The 21,460-nt window shown below is 36.3% G+C and overlaps 2 protein-coding genes and 1 long non-coding RNA gene across 4 annotated transcripts; 1 reads left to right on the top strand and 2 right to left on the bottom strand.

Moving 5' to 3' along the window:
• Nucleotides 1-78: 78 nt before the first annotated feature.
• On the bottom strand, nt 79-2,166 carry LOC109179883 (60S ribosomal protein L4-1-like). The gene is made up of 2 exons (XM_019329360.1): nt 969-2,166; nt 79-411 (listed from the first exon to the last, which is right to left on the bottom strand). The coding sequence occupies exons 1-2, from the start codon at nt 2,082-2,084 to the stop codon at nt 298-300; spliced, it is 1,230 nt and encodes a 409-aa protein (XP_019184905.1). The 5' UTR covers nt 2,085-2,166; the 3' UTR covers nt 79-297.
• LOC109179914 lies at nt 573-18,995 on the top strand. Its single transcript, XR_002054010.1, has 3 exons — nt 573-700; nt 13,773-13,776; nt 18,985-18,995. It is a non-coding gene; the product is annotated as an uncharacterized LOC109179914 (long non-coding RNA).
• Nucleotides 5,844-15,189, bottom strand: LOC109179893 (protein REVEILLE 8). 2 transcript variants are annotated; one of them, XM_019329380.1, is made up of 9 exons: nt 14,872-15,189; nt 9,524-9,581; nt 9,174-9,297; nt 8,923-9,078; nt 8,705-8,809; nt 8,092-8,201; nt 7,053-7,112; nt 6,640-6,757; nt 5,844-6,547 (listed from the first exon to the last, which is right to left on the bottom strand). In XM_019329380.1, exons 1-8 carry the CDS (start codon nt 15,006-15,008, stop codon nt 6,671-6,673), a joined length of 837 nt encoding a protein of 278 aa, XP_019184925.1. In that variant the 5' UTR covers nt 15,009-15,189; the 3' UTR covers nt 5,844-6,547; nt 6,640-6,670. The 2 variants fall into 2 exon arrangements, with proteins under 2 accessions (XP_019184925.1, XP_019184918.1); XM_019329373.1 differs by lacking the exon at nt 14,872-15,189 and adding an exon at nt 10,139-10,371.
• Nucleotides 18,996-21,460: the final 2,465 nt, after the last annotated feature.

The following is a 21,460-nucleotide window of genomic DNA, read 5'->3' as shown; positions in this document are numbered from 1 at the left end:
TAAACCATAAAACAGTAACAAAAAGGCATATACCAAATCCAGGTGTTGAATGATGCTAAGAAAACTTGGAAGAGGAAGAAAGAAAACAAACAAACAAAATTATAAGTTTATCAAATTCACAACAAAATTCTAAATGCCAAATCTGTTTGATAATGAAGCGGGGAACTTGGCAAGAATGCAAAGCAATTCCCTTCCAGAATTCCCCATTTCCGCTTTGTTTCTTTAATGTCTCATCACAAAATTGCATAAACAACACTAAACAGCACTAGAAAGTAAAGTTCTCTTAGAAACATGGAATCACTGAGACACTCCCAACCACTTTGTGAAGTTCTCAAACTCTGTGTAGTCACTGTCGGAGATCATTGTCTTGTACCAGGACTTCCCAGCAGCCCTGATTGCAGATGCCTCCTCCTAAAATACAAGAAATTCAAGTCAAATTCCCATCATTTAAACATCATGCACTAGTAGATTGCATAGGCATAACCATGGAAAACAAAGCTAAAGAAATAGAGGAGCAACACAAAAAGAATAACATGTTATACATCACGATTCACAAACAATCGAAAAACCACTTCTCAACATACATATATACTGCTAAATATATATATAGAGATTAAGCTGTAGACAAGCACAATGAATGTTGGATTAATCAGAGAACAGAACTACAACATTTAAATCACTAGACAACACAAGAAAGGATGTTTAGGAACCCCAGACTAAGGACATGGAACCACATATTTCAAGAAACAATAGCTATAAACTGCCAAACCAAGCAAAAGCATACTAACTACTAAGACAATTCTATATAAAGACATGTATACCACTATATTCCAAGATCAATCAATATGGTCAAAATAAGGGGACATTGACTTAGATATTGCACATAACAATATTGAGTAAAGCATTAAAATGGGATAAATTCAACTACTTGTAAACTGGTTCAATTTAAAATAAGTTAAAGCTCATACCTTTGTGATTTGTAGTCTCTTCTGAGCAAGCTTCTCTGACTTGGCCTTAACACGCTGAGCCTCGGCCAAAAGGGCCATTCTCCGGGCAGTCTTGGCATAAGGGTTAAGCTTGAGATGCACATTCAGGTTCTTCAATGGATTCTTCTTGAGAGTAGCTCTCTTCACTTCCTTCTTAATAGGTCTCACTACAGACTGCACCTCATCAGAGTTGATGATCCTAGCAAGATCAGCATTAACCATCTTAGGCCTTGGCAAGACGTAACCCTTCTTCTTCTCCGAAGGCTTGTCAAAAGAGCCATAAATTTCGTCAAGTTTGTCGAATGCAGATTTTGTCCAGATAACGAAGCGTCCGAGATGGCCTCCCGGAGCAAGCTTCAGGAGGTTCAGGCGGTCCACGTGGCAAATGTCAATACCCGGAATGTTCCGGAAGGCTTTCACTAGCTTAGCGCCCTCGGTTCCATAAACAATCAGAGGTCCCTTGCGGGAAATGTAGCGGCGGTTACGCATCTTACCTTTGCCGGCGCGAATGGCTTGGCTGTCCTTAGCTTTCTCGGCATCAGGGAAGGCTCCGATTTGCTTGAGAGCCTTGATGGCGTTGGATGTCTTCTCAATTCCCTCCGCGGAATCGGAGACCACGAGGGGGATTTCAGGGACGGATTCAATTCGGTGGCCGCGAGCAAGGACCAAGGAAGGAACAGCGGTGGCGGCGATGGCGGAGGCGACGGCGTAGCGCTTCTGATTGACCGGGATCTTCCGGTGCCAGCGGCGCCAGATCTTGGTGGGAGCGAACATCCTTCCACCACGACACATGTTTCCGAACGCTCCCTGGCCGGCACGGTGAGTACCGCCGCCTGGCACACGGGGGATACGGGACACAGCACGGCCAGTTCCCCAGGACTCGGCGGAGGTCTGGTGGCCAGCGCGCTTCGACACCGCGTACGGCTGACGGGAGTTCCTGGAAATGTTGGAGTGAACGAAGGTTACGACGTCGGGTCGAATCGGAGCCTTCATGACGCCGGGTAGAGCGACGGAGTTGGCGACGCTTGCTCCGTCGGTGGCCATGTCATTTTCTAGGGCTTGAACGGAAACGAGAGGGCGTGCGGCGGCGGTGGCCATTGCGACGGCACACTGGGAGGGGGAGAGTGAGGAAGACAATGGCTAGGGTTTTGGGGAAGAGGGTGAAAACTAGGTCAATTAGTGAAGTGAGAATAAATAGTGTGCAGCCGTTTCTGGGCTTTGAAATCATTTCCGAATCCATTGGGCTTATACCATTTTGTTTTCTGGCCCATTCAGGGCTTATACCATTTTGTTCCAAATCGAATTGAAATGACTAAATAAGAATATGAGCTTGATCAAAACTCTTTGCTCAAATTATTAAAGGTTTGGGATTTAAGTTGGTATAAAAATAAACTATTGGAGTAGGTCACTTTTAGTCTATTCCTTACTATTTTGCCTATAAAAAACAAAAAAAAAAAAATTCTCTTGCTCCTAGAACTCCACGCCCCAATCCGATAAAATAGTAGATAAATATATCACTAGAAGTGTGCAAACTTTGATAAAAATTCGCTTAACTAACCGAACCAAAGAATTTTGATTAACCATTTTTTAACTGAAATACTTCAACTCAGTAAATGGTTAGATGTTTAGTTAAATTTCAGTTAACAATTAATTCGGTTCGAAATTATTGATTAATCGAAATTATATATATATATATATATATATATATATATATATATATATATATATATATAGTGGTTCGGACAGTGTTTTCCGTGCGATCGGTGTGTATTCACCATTAGATATGTAAAAATGCACCACAATAAAACATACCACACCACACCACGCTTAATGGTGCATTTCTAAATAATTTGCGATACATTTATGTGTACCTAATGGTGAGTGACCATATGAGAACTTGACCCTATATATATACAGACACTAAATATGATATATTCCGTAATAATAAGGGTTATTAAAGTGTGTACATAAATACGGAGTAATAAATAAATAATATAAAAAGGTTAGAAAAGTAGAATAATCCCAGCAGTTCAACAGCTGGAATTTTTTTTTTTTTTGGGATAAGGGTCAAATAGACCCTCCAACTATATAGCAAAGTGCAATTAGCCGCTTCAACTAAAAAAACATTCAATTAAACCCTTCAACTTATTAAAAGTGTGCATTTATCATTTTTAACAAGTTACCAAAAGGTTACCAATTAATTTTACTTGCTTGGCATCTATGTGACATTTCATTTAAATATATCTACATTTAAATATATATATATATATATATATATATATATATATATATAGTTTTCTGAAAACTATAAAAAAAAAAAAAAAAAAGTCACCGGTGAAGGATAAACCATGATGCCGTCGGATTAATTTGAACTGAGAAACTGGCTTCTCTTCTCCGTTAGCTCTCCGTCCAAATATACCCTCCTTCTTCATGTTCTTCCTCATCGTCTTCTTGCTTCTTGAATTCTTACACTCTGCAAATTTCCAAACCTACAAGCTTTTCAGCCTTCTGATCAACAAAGCAGAAAGAAAAAGAGGAAGAAAAGTAGAAAACATACTGATGAATTGATGATGAGGTGAGTAATGAGACAGGAAATTAAGCGTTCCAATAAACCATCCATTTTGGTTCCTTATTTCACCATAGGAGGATCATTACCCAGCCTTAGCTCTAGATCCAATTCTTCTATGGGATTGGCGAGGATACTAGAACCCAGTTCTGGGAACAAACCAAACGTTGGATTATTCGCATCTATTTTCCTTCTCTTGCTGCAGCTTGAAACATCCTCGTCTGTCGCCCTTCTTGTCGTCAACAACATCGTCCTCGTTTTATGATCCCTACAACTAGAGGAATCCACGATTTTCAGGTTGTTTTCTGCTTCATCATCAATGGCGGCACTCTTCCTTAAATCTACAACACTTTCAACTCCTTCTTCTCCCCATTATTCACATCCGGGGTTAAACAAAAACGTCGTCTACTAGCCACCGAGCCCTCGTTCTTATATTGTTCTGGGGCAATATTGGAAACCCTAATCCAGTGATCTGAATCCGAGTTGTGGTTGTACAGAAGGATAACGGGCGGCGGCAGGAGGAGTGTACTTAGGTATTAAGGTGGGATTATTAGCGTTGGGAACACCTCTCCTGTGCACGTTCATGTGACCTCCGAGGGCTTGCGCCGACCAGAACTCTCGCCGGAAGAAGCTGCACGTGTAAGATCGCGGCGGCCAGACACAACCCCCAGCGCCCCCGCCGCATCCTCCGCAAAAGCCTGCTCCTCCCACGAATTACCGTCCAAATATACACTTGCGTTGTTGGTGACAAGAAACAAGAAGACGATGAGGAAGAACATGAAGAAGAAGAAGGGTATATTTGGACGGAGAGCTAACGGAGAAGAGAAGCCATTTTCTCTGTTCAAATGAATCTGACGGCGTCGAGGCTTATCCGTCGCCGGTGACTTTTTTTTTTTTTAAAGTTTTTAAAAATATTTAAATGAAATGTCAATGCCAAGCAAGCAAAATTAATTGGTAACCTTTTGGTAACTTGTTAAAAATGATAAATGCACACTTTTAATAAGTTGAAGGGTTTAATTGAATGTTTTTTTAGTTGGAGGGGCTAATTGCACTTTGCTATGTAGTTGGAGGGTCTATTTGACCCTTATCCCTTTTTTTTTTTTTTTTTTTAAAGAACAAAAACAAAAATAATAATCACTAATTGACAACCATCCTCAATACACCCGATAAACACTCAAAAAAGCCATCCTCTCAAAGATAAATTTTATTACATGTACTTTCAAATTCTACTCGGATTTTACTCCACGATGTGATAACCAAGTATAAAATATTTTTGGCATGTGAATCTCAAAGAAATTGTCTACATCAAGAATTTGTGAGATAAGTCCATCTCCTTTCTAATTTCACTCTCCTCGAACTCCTCACCCAAAAATCCCAAAAATATTTATATTGACGTCCTCTTAGAGATAAAATGTGAAAAGAAAAGAAAATAATACTACGTATTCTGCATTCAACAACCAAGACAATAACTCCTTTATGTACTAGAGTTGACTTTCAATCTCATGTACCCGTCACCCATTAAATGTACAAGAAGGAAAAAAGGGAAAATGGCACTTTTTCCCCCTATGTTATATACTTATAGCACTTTTTTCTCCTCAATTATTTATGTAAGTACATTAGCCCCCTCAATTATTTTAAAAGTGGTAGTTTTCTCCCCTAATATATTAAATTGACATTTCTACCCTTAAAGTAAACATTTTATTTATTTACTTCTCCAACAAATTATTGCGTATATGTAGCGATTACCACGGTTCAGTTCGAACTGAACCAGACACTATAGCAATCGAATTAAAAGTTTTCAGTTATGATTCAGATCTAGAACCCAATATTTGGATTTCAATTTATTAAATTTAAGAATAAAAAAAAAAAAACTGGATCATGAACCGACGGTTCCGGATCCCGTTCGCGATTTTGAACCGTCTTTATTTTAAAATTTTATTTTTTATTTTAAAATAGTTTAAATTCAACAATAAATGTATTTTATTTTTTCAGTTTGGAACATGAACCGCCCATTCCAGTTCGTGATTTTAATAAACTCTAAATATCGCGTTTTGATTATAAATTGTAATTGGAATATTTTGGTTTGGTTACTATAGTACCTGGTTTGAACCAAATTATAGTAATAATTTATTGTAGAATAAAAATAAATGAAATATTTATTTTAAGGATAAATATGTCCATTTAACATTTCAGGGAGAAAAAGAGCCACTTAAATAATTGAGGGGGGAAAAGTGCTATAAGTATATAACATAGGGGGAAAAAGTGCCATTTTCCCAGGAAAAAATTAAAGAACCTTGAATTTTTACGGATAAGTATGGACTGAAAATTTAATAATAAGAATAAGAGTACATGACTAACAATCTCATGTTTGGTTGAGAAACAAGAACAAGTAGGAGAAGAAGGGTTCTAAAGCAGTTCCTATAGAAGAGATATATGTTCAGGGCACGACCTGTTCTTTATCATTTGTCGAGTCTCCTCTATCTCTCTTTCACTCTCTATCTACACAGTAATTATAAGAAACAAAGCATATTGTCACCAGCAACCTTAGTAACTGGACAGGGGGGTTGCAGACTGTATATTCTGAAACCATACTCTACAAAGGGCAGGCAATACACAATTCTCAACATCAGAGCAGAATTCAATCCTCTCCAAAGCTCTGCATTGGCTTGGGTTAAAAAAGCAAAATATTTCTAACACCCTCAAATGAGGGTGTGCTGCACAAAATTGAAGGTGGATGGATATACATCCAAGGACAAACACAGCTGCGAACGCAGCCTAAAACACAATACGGTTCATCATCCACGAGAAGCCGAAGCATTTCTGGGTTACATTGAGCTCCCACTCTAGAACTCGTCGGCTTAAAATGGTTTGCAAAGCGGTGACTTGGGAACACCTCTAGGACACTGGCGGCCTGTTGTCCTATTTGGGAACGTACCCATAAAGATTAGAGCTTTCCATGTTTGAGAATGTGGTCACAGAATTCCCATATAAATTACTGTTGAAGAAAGTGAATGAAGTTTTAACATTTGTCCATGGTTCACGAGGCACATTTATGGAAAGTTTAACTATTGGGTGAGAAGAACTTACCAAAGTATATATATAACTACAGTGATGTAGTTTAGCATAATACATCGTTTAGGTTGGCACTGCCGGTAGTGACCCCTGCAGTCCTTGTACTGCCATCATATGATGATAACATTTTTCTCTGCAAAAATACATTAAATGCTTTACAGTCAAGAAAAGAAGTACAAACACATGATTTAACTGTTGAAGGTGGGGGTGGGAAAACAGATATATCAGACTACTTTTGGGCCTTAGGCTAGCTGGAAAAGAGGGCCACGAATAAAAGTATTGTCCCTACTATTTTAAATCTAGTACAAGAAGTTATCTGGTGTAGTGGATATTGAGGAAAATTCAGAGACTATCAACAAGATATTAAGCGGCAGAAAATAAGAGCAAAATATCAGTGTAACGAATAATCAGGAAAAAAGTAGACTTACAATGGGCTCAAAGTCGGGGCTAGACAAGTTGATACTTAGATTCCTCATCAACAGCAATACCTACATGTCCAAATAAATATAGTTAGTGCAAGACTTCCGTGATTCATTTCTTTTTCCAATAGTTCTCAAAGTTCAAACTAATCAAGCAGCCTTATGATAGATAACAGATACTTAGAACAAGTGTAAAAGAAGTAATGCAATATCAAAAATGAACACTTCCACTTGACAGTAAAGCAGAATACTTGCAACGTGCATTCAGATCTCAAACTGCTTAGACATATACCACTAGAATACAAATTTTATGCTACTACTTTCTATAGTATCCTAGATCCCTCGTACACTTCACCAGAAATATTAAGTGTGTCAGACAAATCAATAAAATATGTAGTTACTACCAAGTATTTGTTCTGGAAGGCTGTCTCCTCTTATTTAAAGCAATTCATTTCTGTTGCCAAAAGCTACTCACATTTCACAGAAATACTAACCAAAGAACACATCATATACTTTAACCTCGAATAAGCAATATATACAAGGAACGCTAGTTTAAAGCATGGTTGCAATTTCCTTACTATGGTAATCTAGTTACAGTCAACTGGTTCTAAGAACAATAATAGGCATGTTTAGTAACCCAATTGAATACACAACGGCCTTGGCCATCAGCTGTTTATCCCAAAGTAAACTGACTAACTCATTTCATTTCTCATTGAAATCATATTGCTACTTATATCTTCAGAATCCTACCTTCCTAAATCAGATGAATCCTCTTCCCATGTTAAAGTCATTTCCACACGTTCGATGATCCCATGTTCAGAAGTTTAAACAGGGAACTGAGTGATGGACTTTGAATGATACAGGTCATATATGCTGTAAACTCTTTTAGTTGTCACTGATCTTTAATATAATAAATGTACCTAAAGAATGAATATCTAGCTTATTTCGCATGATATATGCACACATTTCCAGCCACCAGTTACATAATAAGCATAATCATTAAACAAATAACTAGAACTCTAGAAGTTTCATCAGTTCCAACACTTACTGTTTCAAGATTAATAGGATCCATCTCCTTGAGCTTCAGCTCATGGCAACTAGTGTCAGGATCAAAGACACTTCCAATAAAGCCATATACTTCAGCAAAATCTGGCAACCCTGAATACAAAAATACATGTAGATACATCAACAGATGCCTTTATTAGCGTTCCTTTCCCTCCAACCCAAAAATGTGGGGAAAAGAAAAAAGGAATAAAAAAAATATCAAAAAAAAATTAAAATGATCAACAATTCTTTTCTAGTCAGACGCATCTTCTATCATCATTCATCACTAACTATCTCTAATTCTCTATAATGATTGCACCAACATTTTCAAAAAAGAGGCTCTAGGAATTGACAAGCATTTTTCCTGTAGCAACATATAGCAAGAGGAGCAAATAAACAAATACTAATGTGTATTGACATAACAGAATCAAGAACTGAAATATATGTGCCCCAGTTCAGCATATGTAACAGACCACAAGAAGATTAATGAAGACAACAAAACACGAGCTAACTAACAATCAGTTAGTTTGTACTTGGTAGCAAAACATGTTGAGGATGATTTTTAACAGAAATTCACAAATGTAATTGCTACTAAAGAATGTTCATAAAGAAATTACCATGAAGTACTGAGCCTAGCTTGCTCTGGTTTGGCAATGAGGAATTTCCAATTTCACCAACATCGCTGTTGCAAATCCTTGCAGCTCCCTTTGATCCAACATCAGCTGAATCAGTAATTTTATATACATCATAATGTGTAGGAAAATCCTTTCATATGAGGAATAGAGTATAAACGTGTAAACTTAGAAAAACAATACATCCAAAGCCCTAAGGATACCTTCAACTCCGTGAACATTGAATTCATCTTCTGGTGGCATGATTCCACTGGTTGAAGCATTTATAAGCATGGAAGTCTCATCCCATGAAGGATACCCGGGTGCAAGAGGGTTCACTGACGAAGGATAAGCCATAGACCCCGGTAGTGGCACTAAAACTGCCCAGAGTGTTCACAAACAGAAGGAAATTATGTAAGGAATTAATGAAATGCAGGCATGAAATCAAAGTGACCGTAGTAAATTAAGGACAAACCATTTTTTGGTGCCTTTTGGGGATAAGGATGAGACGCTTTACGCTTCGGGCGAGGTGGTGGCACATGTGCTATTGTACCATTCTTTTGGACCTTCAAAAAGTACTTCTGGGCATGACTGCGAATCTATAGGTGAAATCAACAATTAGCAAACACCACATATATCAACTGAAAATTAAGTATACATAATTGTATTCTATCATTTTATCATTTAATGGATGCTTTTAAAGAGGACAGGGAGGTACGCAGTTCATTTGGAAACCAACCAAATTGTGACTCAACAGACAAAATGTATTGAAGGAAGAAAAGAAAAAATTCAGAAACAGCTTAAAGAGATTAAATGGTAGTTTACCTGAATCACTGTCTTTGAACCAACAAAATCTTCAATTTTCTTCCAGTCTCGATCAAACCTGAAAACCAGAGAGAGAGAGAGGAGAAAAAAAAAAGCTTCAGAAAACTGTTCCTTAACTCAAAGAGCACACATATCACCTTGACTCCAAACTAAACATTCAAAATTTACAGGGGAAAAAAAAAACTAAATTCCTAGCCAATTGAGCCCGAAAAATCAGGCTTTATTAACCCTAATTCACATCCAACGAATAAAAAATTACAGGGGGGAAAAACCTAAAAAATTCTAGCGAAATGAGCCCGCAAAATCAGCTTTACTAACCCAAATTCATATCTATCGAAATTGAAATGAAAAAGACACACAAAATTTAAAAATTTGAAAACGAAAAAAGAACAAATAAAGTAGCTATTTTATTTTAACAACCATACACAAAAATACACTGATAATTTATCTAGACTTGAGAAACCACTCCAATTGCTACAGTCAAACACAAAAGGGGCATTCGCATACGGACACACACACAACAAACACTACACATCATATACAGCAGCATCACAGGAAGAGAGAGAGTAAGGCCAGAAAATGTAAATTGCGGATGAAGGAAGAGCGGGGCTTAACAGTTGAAGAGCTTCGAGGAACTTGTCGTGTTCTTCCTCAGTCCAGCTCTCTCTGGACTTGGTTATGGTGTAGGGTTTTCGAACCTTCTTGCCCGACCCGTCGGTCGGGGTTGAACTGTTGCTCGGGTTCGCCATAGACTGAGAGTTGGAAGAGGCGGAGGTCATGGGACGTATGATGGAGAGGGAGAGAGAGAGAGAGAGAAAGAGAGAGCGGCAAGTTGAATGGTGATATGAAGCCCAGATTCGAGGCCTCCGCATGTGGTGTAAAATCCGGGCCCATCTCTTTGTGTAGGGGTGTGGATATCCGACACGTGTCGTAAGTACATCCACTCAACGTGCTGCGTGGACAATCAATTTAAAGATTTAGGCCTAGCTGTTGGATTTAGTTGCCATGTCCCAAGGCAAAAATGGGGCATGAGAAAACCAGACGTCTCCTATTACTTGGGTGACCTAGTGATAGAGGTTGGGGCACCTAATACATCCAATTCATTCCAACTTTTGCTTTGTGATTTCATTTTCAATTTAATTTAGAATTCTATAGTGCACGACGGTTACACATTTACACTACATTTATAGTTTTGACCTTGACTAGTGACTACCAATAATAATTTTCAAATCAATAGTTTTACATGACCGAGTCCAGATAATCAAATTTCAGCACTCATTTTGTGATTGTGGTAAGTCAAACATGTTGTATTACAGAGTTATTTAACTATCTAGCTGTCATATCTTACTTAAAATCGATTAGTGATGAGTATATGAACATTAATCATTTAACCACATCCATTCGTGGTAAGTTACAACGACATTCGAATCGAACATGGATTGAACTCAGTCAACCCGGTCAACGCCCAATAAATACATATCTTTTGATTGGAAGGGTAGAGTAAAGACCACTGGACTACAAGTTGGGAGGGTGAAGTAGAGACCGATGGGCAATGATGTTCGAAGGGGGTAAGGGCACCCTTATGTAGTGTTCCCAAAAAATAAATAGTTAGCATGTCTCAATCAACCATGCTTACCCAATTTCACCATGTGTCACTACCCAACTCCCTTTAGTAATAAGTTTTTTTTTTATTGCTTCCACTTGTATAATAGATAAGATAGAATAACTAGTTGTTACATTTTACCGGTCCAACCTTCATTTTTTGCACGCTTACAATTATTCTCGAGTTTTGCTCTCAACCTTGACCCTACAGGCTCTCACCGTTGTTCAAATCATTACATGCTCCAAAAAAAAAAAAAAAAAAAAAAAAAAAAAAAAAAAAACTTTGTCTTCTTTTTCCTCTATCTAGTTGTTGCACTCATTGATGTAAGCCAACACTTTGCTTGATTGTGCATTTAGTGGCGGCAAATATATCGGTGGAAGTAATCTAGGATGCTCGCTTGGGATCAACAACTGTAAATCCCATGGCCATCTCATCCATCTCCAAGTGATATTCTGTAGGTTTTTCCAACACCTTTTTATTTGTTTTGGGAGCTTATTATTCTATCCATGGTCTCGTTGAATACCCCATCTTCCTTTCCTTTGGTCTGGTTCACTTCTTTAGACTCAGCGTACTAGTCAGCTTTCATGACCTTTTATCTTGGGACTTTTGTACAAGTCCCTAATTCTTAAGGATTCGATGAAGATGAAGATGGTGAATTGTCGTCCATCATGTCTACCTCTATTGCTTCCACCCGTCAACGAATTAAGAAATTGATAAGAGTTTTGTTAGCCTTTTGCTTGGCAGTAGCTAAAAGAGAAATGTTTCATAACTTTTGTTTATCGTATGAAATGTGCAGTAATTTAACCTTGAGATCATAGAAATAGTCGATCAACCCTTGATTAAGCCCATGAATTGTTGTTCAATTGATCGTTGAAAAGAGTACTCTGCACATGATTGCATATTTATTAGCCCCCATTAGCATCATGGCGGGTTGGTAGGACATGATGTACTCTTTGCAGTCCGAAATCCCGTTGAAGAATTGTATGCTAGGTGCTTTGAAGTTGGCAAGAGTGGTTCGTTCATGATCTTTGTCTTGAAAGGAGCGGTGATCGTGACTTTTGAGATCACCATCCTCCTTCCACCGAATTAGCTCCTCAATTCTCCTGTTAGCCTTATTGGCACATCCCTCCAGGATAGTCACTCGAATTTTGTTGCACATGTTAATGGCTCGAGGGATACTAACGGTTGGGGTACGATCAATACTTTTATATATGGTCTCTCTACGGGCAAGCTCTAGTTCCCCACAACGGGCTCTCTCATCTTGGTTTCAATCGTGACCCTTGATCCGCTGGCTCGGGGCCCTAATCTTTCACTCACCAGCCTCTTCCTAGCTATAGAGTGCTCAGTCGAGTTAGGGGTGCGTTTGCCTGAGAGCCTTTGAGCTAGTGATCGCCTATTGCATTGGGCTGGATTGTGACCCCATAGCTATTGCGCTACTCACACACCGATGACATTGACTAACTCTCGCACCTAACGGTTGGACGCACCTTTGACTCCCATAGAGTTTGGGTTATTTATTGCCACTGGGCGTCCTCTCAGACGATCAATGTGCCAGTCAAACTTTGGATTTCTTCTGGGTGAGAAACCGACCCCAAAAACATGCTTACCTTCTTCGAAGTTAGTCGAAGCATTTTTGTAGGTCCTAAGAATATTGGCTTCAAGATTCGACCATTTTGATAAATTTCAGGGCTAATTTTGAAAAAAAGAAAAAAAAAAAAAGAAAAAAAAAAGTGTGACGTCGGGTAGATTTTGAAAATGGTCAAAATGAATGTCACCTTTAGCAACACCCAAATTAGTTCATAATTTTTAGAAATGTTTACAAATAATTAATAATGACAAAATTAAGTTAAAAACAACCTAAACTATATATATATATATATATATATATATATATATATATATATATATATATATATATATATAGAATTAGGTTCTGGTGCGGTTAGGGTGCCCAGGTGCGGTTGTGCAGTTTAATCTGGGCCATTCATCTCGCTTAAATTAGGATTACCAAAATTTTAAAACAAAATGCGGTGGTAATTTTGTAATTTTTGCATCTAGGTCAAAATTAAGGTGAGCGGTTCTGTGATTAATGTGCATGAGTTTTGTATATAAGATGCGTGAGTCTTGTGCGTGGGGTTGAGCTTAATGTGCGTGGGGTTGAGCTTAATGTGCGTGAGGTTGAGCTTAATGTGAGTAGTTGTTAAAACTTAAAGTGTGGACTTTTGTGCTTAAGGTGTGTGAGATTTGTTCTTAATGTGAGTGGAGTTTGTGCTTAATGTGTGTAGGGTTTGTGCTTAATGTGTGTGAGGTTAGTGATTAATGTCAATAGTTGTTGAAACTTAAGGTGTGAGTTTAATACTTAAAGTGCGTGTGTTTGTGCTTAATGTGCGTGAGGTTGTGCTTAATGTGCGTGAGTTCTGTACTTAATGTGCATAATTTTGTGCTTAATGTCAGCATGTTGAAACTTAAGGTCTGTGAGTTAATACTTAAAATGCGTGGGTTTTGTACTTAATGTGCCTAAGGTTGTGCTTAATGTGCGTGGGTTTGTACTTAATGTGTGTGGAGTTATGCTTAAGATCTAACACTTAATGTGCGTGGGTTTGTACTTAATGTGCGTGGGGTTATGCTTAAGATCTAACACTTAAGGTGCGTGTTTCTATCACTTAAGATGCGCCATTTTTAACTTATCCTTCTTACTTTCAGACACGCGTTTTTTTTTTTTTTTTTTTAAATTTCATTGATTTGAGCCATTGATCAACGGCTCAGATCTAACCGCACAACTGCACGGGAAGCACTCCCGCATCCCTTCCCTATATATATATAGGGAAGGGATGCGGGAGTGCTTCCCGTGCGGTTGTGCGGGTAGACTCACATTAAGCATTACATTGACGCACTTTTAAGTACACAACACACGCACATTAAACACAAAAACAAAATACATTCAGAACACAAACTCACGCACCTTAAAGCAAGTCACGCATCTTAAGCACAAAACTCACGCACCTTAAGCACAAAAACACACAGACCTTAAATTTTAACAACAACTCACATTAAGCACAAGACTCACGCACCTTAAGTACAAAACTCACGCACATTAAGCATTACACACTCAGGCACCTTAAACACAAATTTCACGCACATTAATCACCCGCACAACCGCACGGGAGACACTTACCCGCACTGGAACTTGATATATATATATATATATATATATATATGTCCTTCACTTGACAGATATCCTGTAATCTGACTCATTATCAACCATCATGCATGGCACAATGCAAAAACTAAACATATATGGAATATGACAATGACCATAGAGAAAACTGATTCTTAATCCAAATGATGAGAATCCCACCTATTCAAGCATCAAAAAACTATTCATTAATCCAAAAGAACATCTCTCACTTCGACTCCACGCTAAATATTAAACAATTATAGAAGGATAACCTAAAACCCTAGCCAATCGAGCCTTCCAAATCACTATGTTAACCCAAATTAAATTCAAATCAAACAAAGTTGAAATGAAAGCGACAGATCGAGAAGAATTTGAAAATTCTAAAACGAAAAAGGACAAATTAATAAAACAGCAATATATATAATTGCTAAAATCAAACACAAACGGACATTCGCATTATCAGATAAGGCATATGAACACATAAACAGTCTGATATTAGATGCAGAAAGAGGGAGTGAGATTAGAGAATGTAAATTGAGAGGGAGAAATCAGAGGGGCTTAACGTACAGTTGAAGAGCTTCGAGGAACTTGTCGTGTTCTTCTTCGGTCCAGCTCTCTCTGGACTTGGTTATGGTGTAGGGTTTTCGGACCTTCTTGCCCGATCCGTCGGTCGGGGTTGAACTGTTGATGATTGGATTCGCCATGACTGAGAGTTGGAAGAATTGGAGGTCACGGGTTGATAGTGCTTCTAATCTGTCGGCCAAATTGGATTCATATGATTTGAGAATTGAAGAGAGAGAGAGAGAGAGAGAGAGAGGCAAGTTGGTACGAACTGGTTTTGCGAATCAGGTAATACGATGGCGATGAATTAGTAAGTAGTAACCGACTTTTCCCCGCCGATTTATTCCGTGGTCATTTATCGTTGGACGGTTAGACGTTAGGTGAGAGAAAATTATATGCTGCCACGACTGCATAGTTTGTACAATACGCCATCACTACCTGGATACTGGATAGTACCTGCTGCTACTCCCATGATTTTTATTTTTTTAAAATCATATTATTTTTTATTTTTCCTTTGTAATTTTCCTCCTGAATTGATAATAAACTTTATATATATATTAGGTGTTTACATATGAAATCCACATCATGCATCACGAGTTAAAAATGAATTTACTTGTAATTAAATACTAACTACTACCAAGACTATGTGGTCTAATGATACTCGGGTTGGACTTCCATTTAGAAGGTTGTGAGTACGAGCCTCAATGGAGGCGTTATTGGTTCTTACTTTGTGTTTCAGTAGGTTGAGAAAGTATATGAATAGATACTTGTGTTTCAGTAGGTTGAGAAAGTATATGAATAGATACTGGATACTGGTTCTTTCTTTGTGTTTCATACTACATTGTAATAGAGTCAGTTCTTTGTGTTTCGTTTCGTTTCAGTAGGTTGAGAAAGTAAAGTATATGATTCTTTCTTTGTGTTTCGTACTACATTGTAATAGAGTCAGTTATTGGTTCTTTCTTTGTGTTTCGTTTCAGTAGGTTGTAGGTTGAGAAAGTATATGTTTCGTTTCAGTAGGTTGTAGGTTGAGAAAGTATATGATTCTTTCTTTGTGTTTCGTTTCAGTAGGTTGTAGGTTGAGAAAGTATATGATTCTTTCTTTGTGTTTCGTTTCAGTAGGTTGAGAAAGTATATGAACAGATACTACATTGTAATAGAGTCAGTAACATTCAAAAAAATTCTGTCACTATGAGAAGTTTATGAATAATGTATAGCATTACTCTTTTGATAAATTAACAAATTGTTAGAGTTATTCTCTTACGAAATGTTTGGTTGCAATAAGAGAATTATAGGAAAAATGATTTGTAATTCTTATAGAGAGAAATAATAAGTAAGAATTCAATACATTATTTGGTTGGTGGGAGTATAATAATCACCTGCAACTTCAATTATAGTGTTTAGTTTATACAAAAATTGTAAGAGGATATGCAATTTGAACCATGATCCACAATAGGTCATCGGAAAAGACAACCAACCCATCATTATTGTGTGGTTTGAAATCTATAATTTTAAATGTTATAGTGTCTTATTTGGAATGTACAAGACCAAATTATACGAGTAATCAAACATTTCCAAACTACAAACTTTTGAATCTCAAGCACAATAAAAAAACTGCAAAGATCAATGATTTAATTGTTGTCAATAAATTCAGATATTCGCTTCAAAACCAAAATAAATGTGTTGACAAAAGAAAATGTAACGCCAATTATTAAATACTATGATCCCTATCAAGTATTGAAAGTTAAAAAGTAAAAGAGATCTGAAAAATTAAAAGTTAAAGCTCAAGGCCTTCAACGTTGATAGTTCCTTCTTTCAGAGGAAGGGACTTGCTCTAAAGAATAAAAATTTACATTTAGTCCCTTACTATTAATTACATATTAATCACATTTGGTCTTTAATTATTAAAATTTTCTAATTAATTGCATGACTATATAATTTGTATAACATTTGGTCATGCCGTCTAATTTTTCGGCTCGTCAATTATTGTCAAAAGTGCTCATTCAAGAAGAAGCAAATGCATGCAGTGTTCAGTCCGGAAGAAGTAAATGCAATGCTCCTTCCGGAAGGAGCACTTTGGTAATAGTTGTCTGAGAAATTGGACGAAATGGCTAAATGTGATTCAAATTATTACATAGTCATGCTCCAAATTAGAAAATTTTAATAATCAATGACTAAATGTGATTCATATATAATATTCAAATTAAAGGACCAAAAGTGACATTTTCTCAAGTTAAAAATTGAAAGTTGCATGTGTTAACATAATTAATTATGTTAAAAGTATTCCGTAAAAGTAGTTATTGGGTAAATTGGTAAATGTAAAAAAGATTAAAACAAACACACATATAGGTAAATATAAGTATACACATTGCAATTTAAGGTATCAAAATGAATTTATAGCATAATTGTAAGTTCTTTCAAGTATAATTATGCAATACACATGTAACAATTACTCCGTAACATATAAGTCAATTTGCTCACTAAAAGCATCTTTTACTAATTTGTTGATACACCGTAAATAAATATGAAACAACTATAAGAAATATGATAATAAGACCATATGGATATAATCCGTCATCTATACCATCCAATATGCATATTTGTTTTGTATTAAGTAAACATGTTGTGCCAACCACCTAATGCTCAGATGGCACTCGGGTTGAATTCCCATATGGGAGGTTGTGAGTTTGAGCCTCAGTGAATACGTTATTGACTCTTTGTGCAAAAAAAGTAAACATGTCGTAAAAAAATTTTATTGGCATAATATTTTTCTCAAATTTGAAGAAAAATAGATTTTACCTTGTTTGGTTGGTGAAAATTTATTCAAATAAAAAATGAATTTAAAATAAATTCCTTACGCTCATTTGACATTTTATTTTTTGGGAAAAAAGTTCAACACATATTACCCTCATATATCTTTACTATGTAAAAGCCTTTGAGTCTTTATACTAATTATTTTCAACAATTTATTTTTCTATCAACCAAATAATGAAATTAATATTCAAATGATTTTTTTTTAATAAAATTTAAATTCAATTCTTATGATTTTTTCAATTGTCATCGTTAAATCACTTTTAATTCTTACATCGTCTTCTATAAAGTTTTTATTTCACTATGATACTGCTAATTACTACGTAAGCAATAATTAAACAAACACGAGACCAAATAAAGCAAGTAAATATCTTGATTGATCACGGTGAAGGCCCTAAGTACAATCTACTTGGTTGCTCTGAGTACCGACTGACTGCGGTCGGGATTCTCTAACAACAACCTATCAATCGTCCAAAAGTCCCTCACACTGTAGCTACTGTGGGTATTTATAGCCGCTACGCCGGAGACACAAATCCGGTCGTTCGGCATGCTCCCCACATAGCCACCACGTGTCATCCTCTCGGGTGCCCTGTCTGTCGTCGCAAGGAACCGCCACGTGTCCTTTGTCAGCTCTCTCGCCGAAGGGCTACCGCTCGGTGGTCAACACTGCCGCTCGGGCAACTCCCGGTCGGACCCCGACCGAGTTCTTCACAAGAAGCCCGACCTGTTACCTGCAAAGACAAGAAGAAAAAGACAAAGGCAGACCAGCCGGGGTAAAATAATGTCGGTCGGGATATTCCCTACCACACTAAAAAAACCTATGAAAAACTTGTATGGTTAATATCAGTTTGTTATTTTCATTGAAAGGACAGCTGGGAATAAAGAAAATTTAATAAAACCTACATATTTTGCAATGTAATTGGGGGAACATGAGAAACCTATGAATTGGGTACGATACTACGATCAGCCTTGCTTTTGTTAGGTTATACCAATTTTCAAAAGTCGATAAAATTTTGAGTTATTGATTATGGACAGATCGATCAATCACGAGGCAGATGAGGGCAACACCGTAAAGCTGCACAACCCGCGCGTAGGCGTAACGGATCGCAGGTTCGGTAGTTACGTCATACGTGACACAGCCGCCGACTTATATTCGGATGAAAAGAGGAATCGTAAAACTGGAGTGGGGCACACGCGATTTAGCGTGAAGATACGTGCGTGTCTATCTGGTCCACTAGTTTTAAGTTTCGATGGTCCCATGATGTCCCGTACTCCTCAGTCCTGTCGCATCCTCCTTGGCATAGAGAGGAGCTACATGAGTACATGAGTACATGATGACTTCTAGACTTCGCACATGGAATTCTGAATCTTACTTTTTTAATTTTATTATTTAATGTGACAGATACTGATAAGTTATTTTTTATACGAGTCTCAATATAAGGGGGTGTTTGGTTCGGTTATATAACATAACCAAAGAAATGTGATATTTCAAAGCTCACATTCCTATGTTTGGTTCATATTATCTTAGGGAATCTAACATTCCTAAGGAATGTCACATTCCATCCACATAGGATTTTGAAGGGAGTGTGATTCCCTTCAATTTCTTAGGTTATGTAAGATAACATTGGTTATGTTAGTTTATTATATATATATATATATATATATATATATATATATATAAAATTAATTAATTCATTTTGTAATTATATATTTTTTATTTTTATTATGTTATGTTAGCATATAAAATAATTTTGTTTCTCAAGTTCAAGATTTTAGTTAATATTTTAAAATCATGTAATTATATATGATACCGTTATCTTATTTATTTATTTTCATTTTGAAATTTCTTTTATTAAAATATATGAAAATGTTAAGGATATTATAGTGTGTGTAAAAGATAACCCTAAACCAAACATGATTATATTACAATCCCAATTTTAACCAAACACAGGAATCTAACATTCCCAGTAATCTAACATTTCTAGCAATTTAACATTCCCTAAGGTAATCTAACATTCCGTGAACCAAACGACCCCTAAGTGTTTAGATCAAAATTTTATGTGTGGAAGTAAAAATTAAGAGTAGAAAATAAGATTACATATAGTATTTTCTCTATATGATCACTAGTTTATTTAGTAATCACAAAAAAATACTCCATAATAAATTTCATTAAGAAAGAAGAAATGAAAGTTTGAATCTCGCAAGGGTGACTTTTACTGTAGTTATTTTTGAGAACTATGTATACTAGAGTAATTTTACCTAAACGGTGTTGGTCAGACAATTAGTTTGGTTTGGTAGCTATATAAAAGATTTTGAATTTGACTCTATGTAGGTATTGTCTACTAGAGCAGCCTCATTAGTTAGGTTTTTCTACTAATTTTTTGTACGTCCTAACATCCACTATCTAACTCAATATCAAAAACCATTCTCTCCATTAGTTTCAAGTTTTTTTTTTTCTAAATTTTTTGTAGACTCACTATTTTTATTCCAAAATATTTTAATTATTTTAAAATAAACATACCTACATTTAATTAAAATGATAATTATAAAATTAAAATAAACTACTACTTGCTTAAAAATTAAACTACAATCTTATTTTAAAAAAAATTAAACTGCATACAAAATAAAATACAAACAATGCATATTTGAGTATTTGACCATGTAGACTGAATTTATTTTTAAAAAATAAAAACGAATATGTACTTTATGTTTTGTTTTGTGTTTTTTTTTTTTTCTTTTTGAAAAAGTGTCAAATTGACCCCCTAAGTCATTCGAATAGTGCAATTAGGTCCCTTGAATTAAAAAAGAAAAAAAAAAGAGCATCATTCAAATCCCCTAAACAGGTAAAATAATTCAATTGAGTCCAAATTTACATGTAGGTTAATTCATCCCCAACTTGACACATGTCGCCTTTAAAATATTTTTTTATTTTTATTCTTTAAAAAGTTATTTATTATTAAATTATTTTTTTTTAAAGATGAAATTTCAAGCACGCCCATGGTTGTCCTGTCTGGGGACGACCCGGACAGCCATGGCCCTCGTTCCCGGCCGTTTGAGGTCCAGATCTGGACCTCATGTTGACAGTCGTGGCTGTTCGTGAAGGAGGCAGCCACCGGTTGTCCTCGGCAGACAGTCGGTGGCTGATTTTTTTTTTTTATATAGTAATTTAATAATAAATAATTTTTTTTAAGAATAAAAATAAAAAATATATATTTTAAAGGCGACACGTGCCAAGTTGGTGAATTGAACTATTTTACAGGTTTAGGGAATCTGAATGTAGCTTTTTTTTTTTATTTATGGGACCTAATTGCACTACCCGAATGACTAAGGGGACCAATTTGACACTTTTTCCTCTTTTTTTTTTTTTTTTTTTTTTTTTTTTTTTTGTATTTCAATAGGAGTATTTTTATGGTCAAATACAATAACTAATTCTCTTACAACACGTTTGGTTCACGGAATGAATTTTGAGGTAATCGGAATCCTATTCCATAAGTAATGGAATATGCAAGGAATATAATAAGAATTGTATTCCATTGTTTGGTTCGCGGAATGAATAGACTTTAGGAATTATATTACAGTGTTTGGTTGGTTTAATGAATAGAAATGATATATGTTTTAAAAGACATAAATACCTTTATAAAAATATGTGGTGGTGGTGGCGGCTATGGCGACGGCGGTGATGATGGTGGCGGTGGTGGATATTTTCGATATTAGAGTACAAAAGCTATTCTCAAACACTTGGGAATAACTAATATCAGGGGTCCCCTAAGAATGGTTATTCTCCTTG

Source organism: Ipomoea nil, unplaced genomic scaffold (assembly GCF_001879475.1).
Source record: "Ipomoea nil cultivar Tokyo-kokei standard unplaced genomic scaffold, Asagao_1.1 scaffold0188, whole genome shotgun sequence".
In the NCBI taxonomy this organism is placed as follows: domain Eukaryota; kingdom Viridiplantae; phylum Streptophyta; class Magnoliopsida; order Solanales; family Convolvulaceae; genus Ipomoea; species Ipomoea nil.
The sequence above is the reverse complement of the archived record's forward strand: the minus strand, read 5'-3'. Positions and strand labels throughout refer to the sequence as shown.

Coding starts and splice junctions, on each gene's coding strand:
- LOC109179883 (XM_019329360.1), bottom strand. CDS start 2,084: ATGGCCACCGCCGCCGCACGCCCTCTCGTTTCCGTTCAAGCCCTAGAA. Junction 412..968: donor AGAGACTACAAATCACAAAG/GTATGAGCTTTA, acceptor CTTGTATTTTAG/GAGGAGGCATCTGCAATCAG.
- LOC109179893 (XM_019329373.1), bottom strand. CDS start 10,302: ATGACCTCCGCCTCTTCCAACTCTCAGTCTATGGCGAACCCGAGCAAC. Junction 9,582..10,138: donor TTCCTCGAAGCTCTTCAACT/GTTAAGCCCCGC, acceptor TCTGGTTTTCAG/GTTTGATCGAGACTGGAAGA. Junction 7,113..8,091: donor ATCCTATTAATCTTGAAACA/GTAAGTGTTGGA, acceptor TTGGACATGTAG/GTATTGCTGTTGATGAGGAA.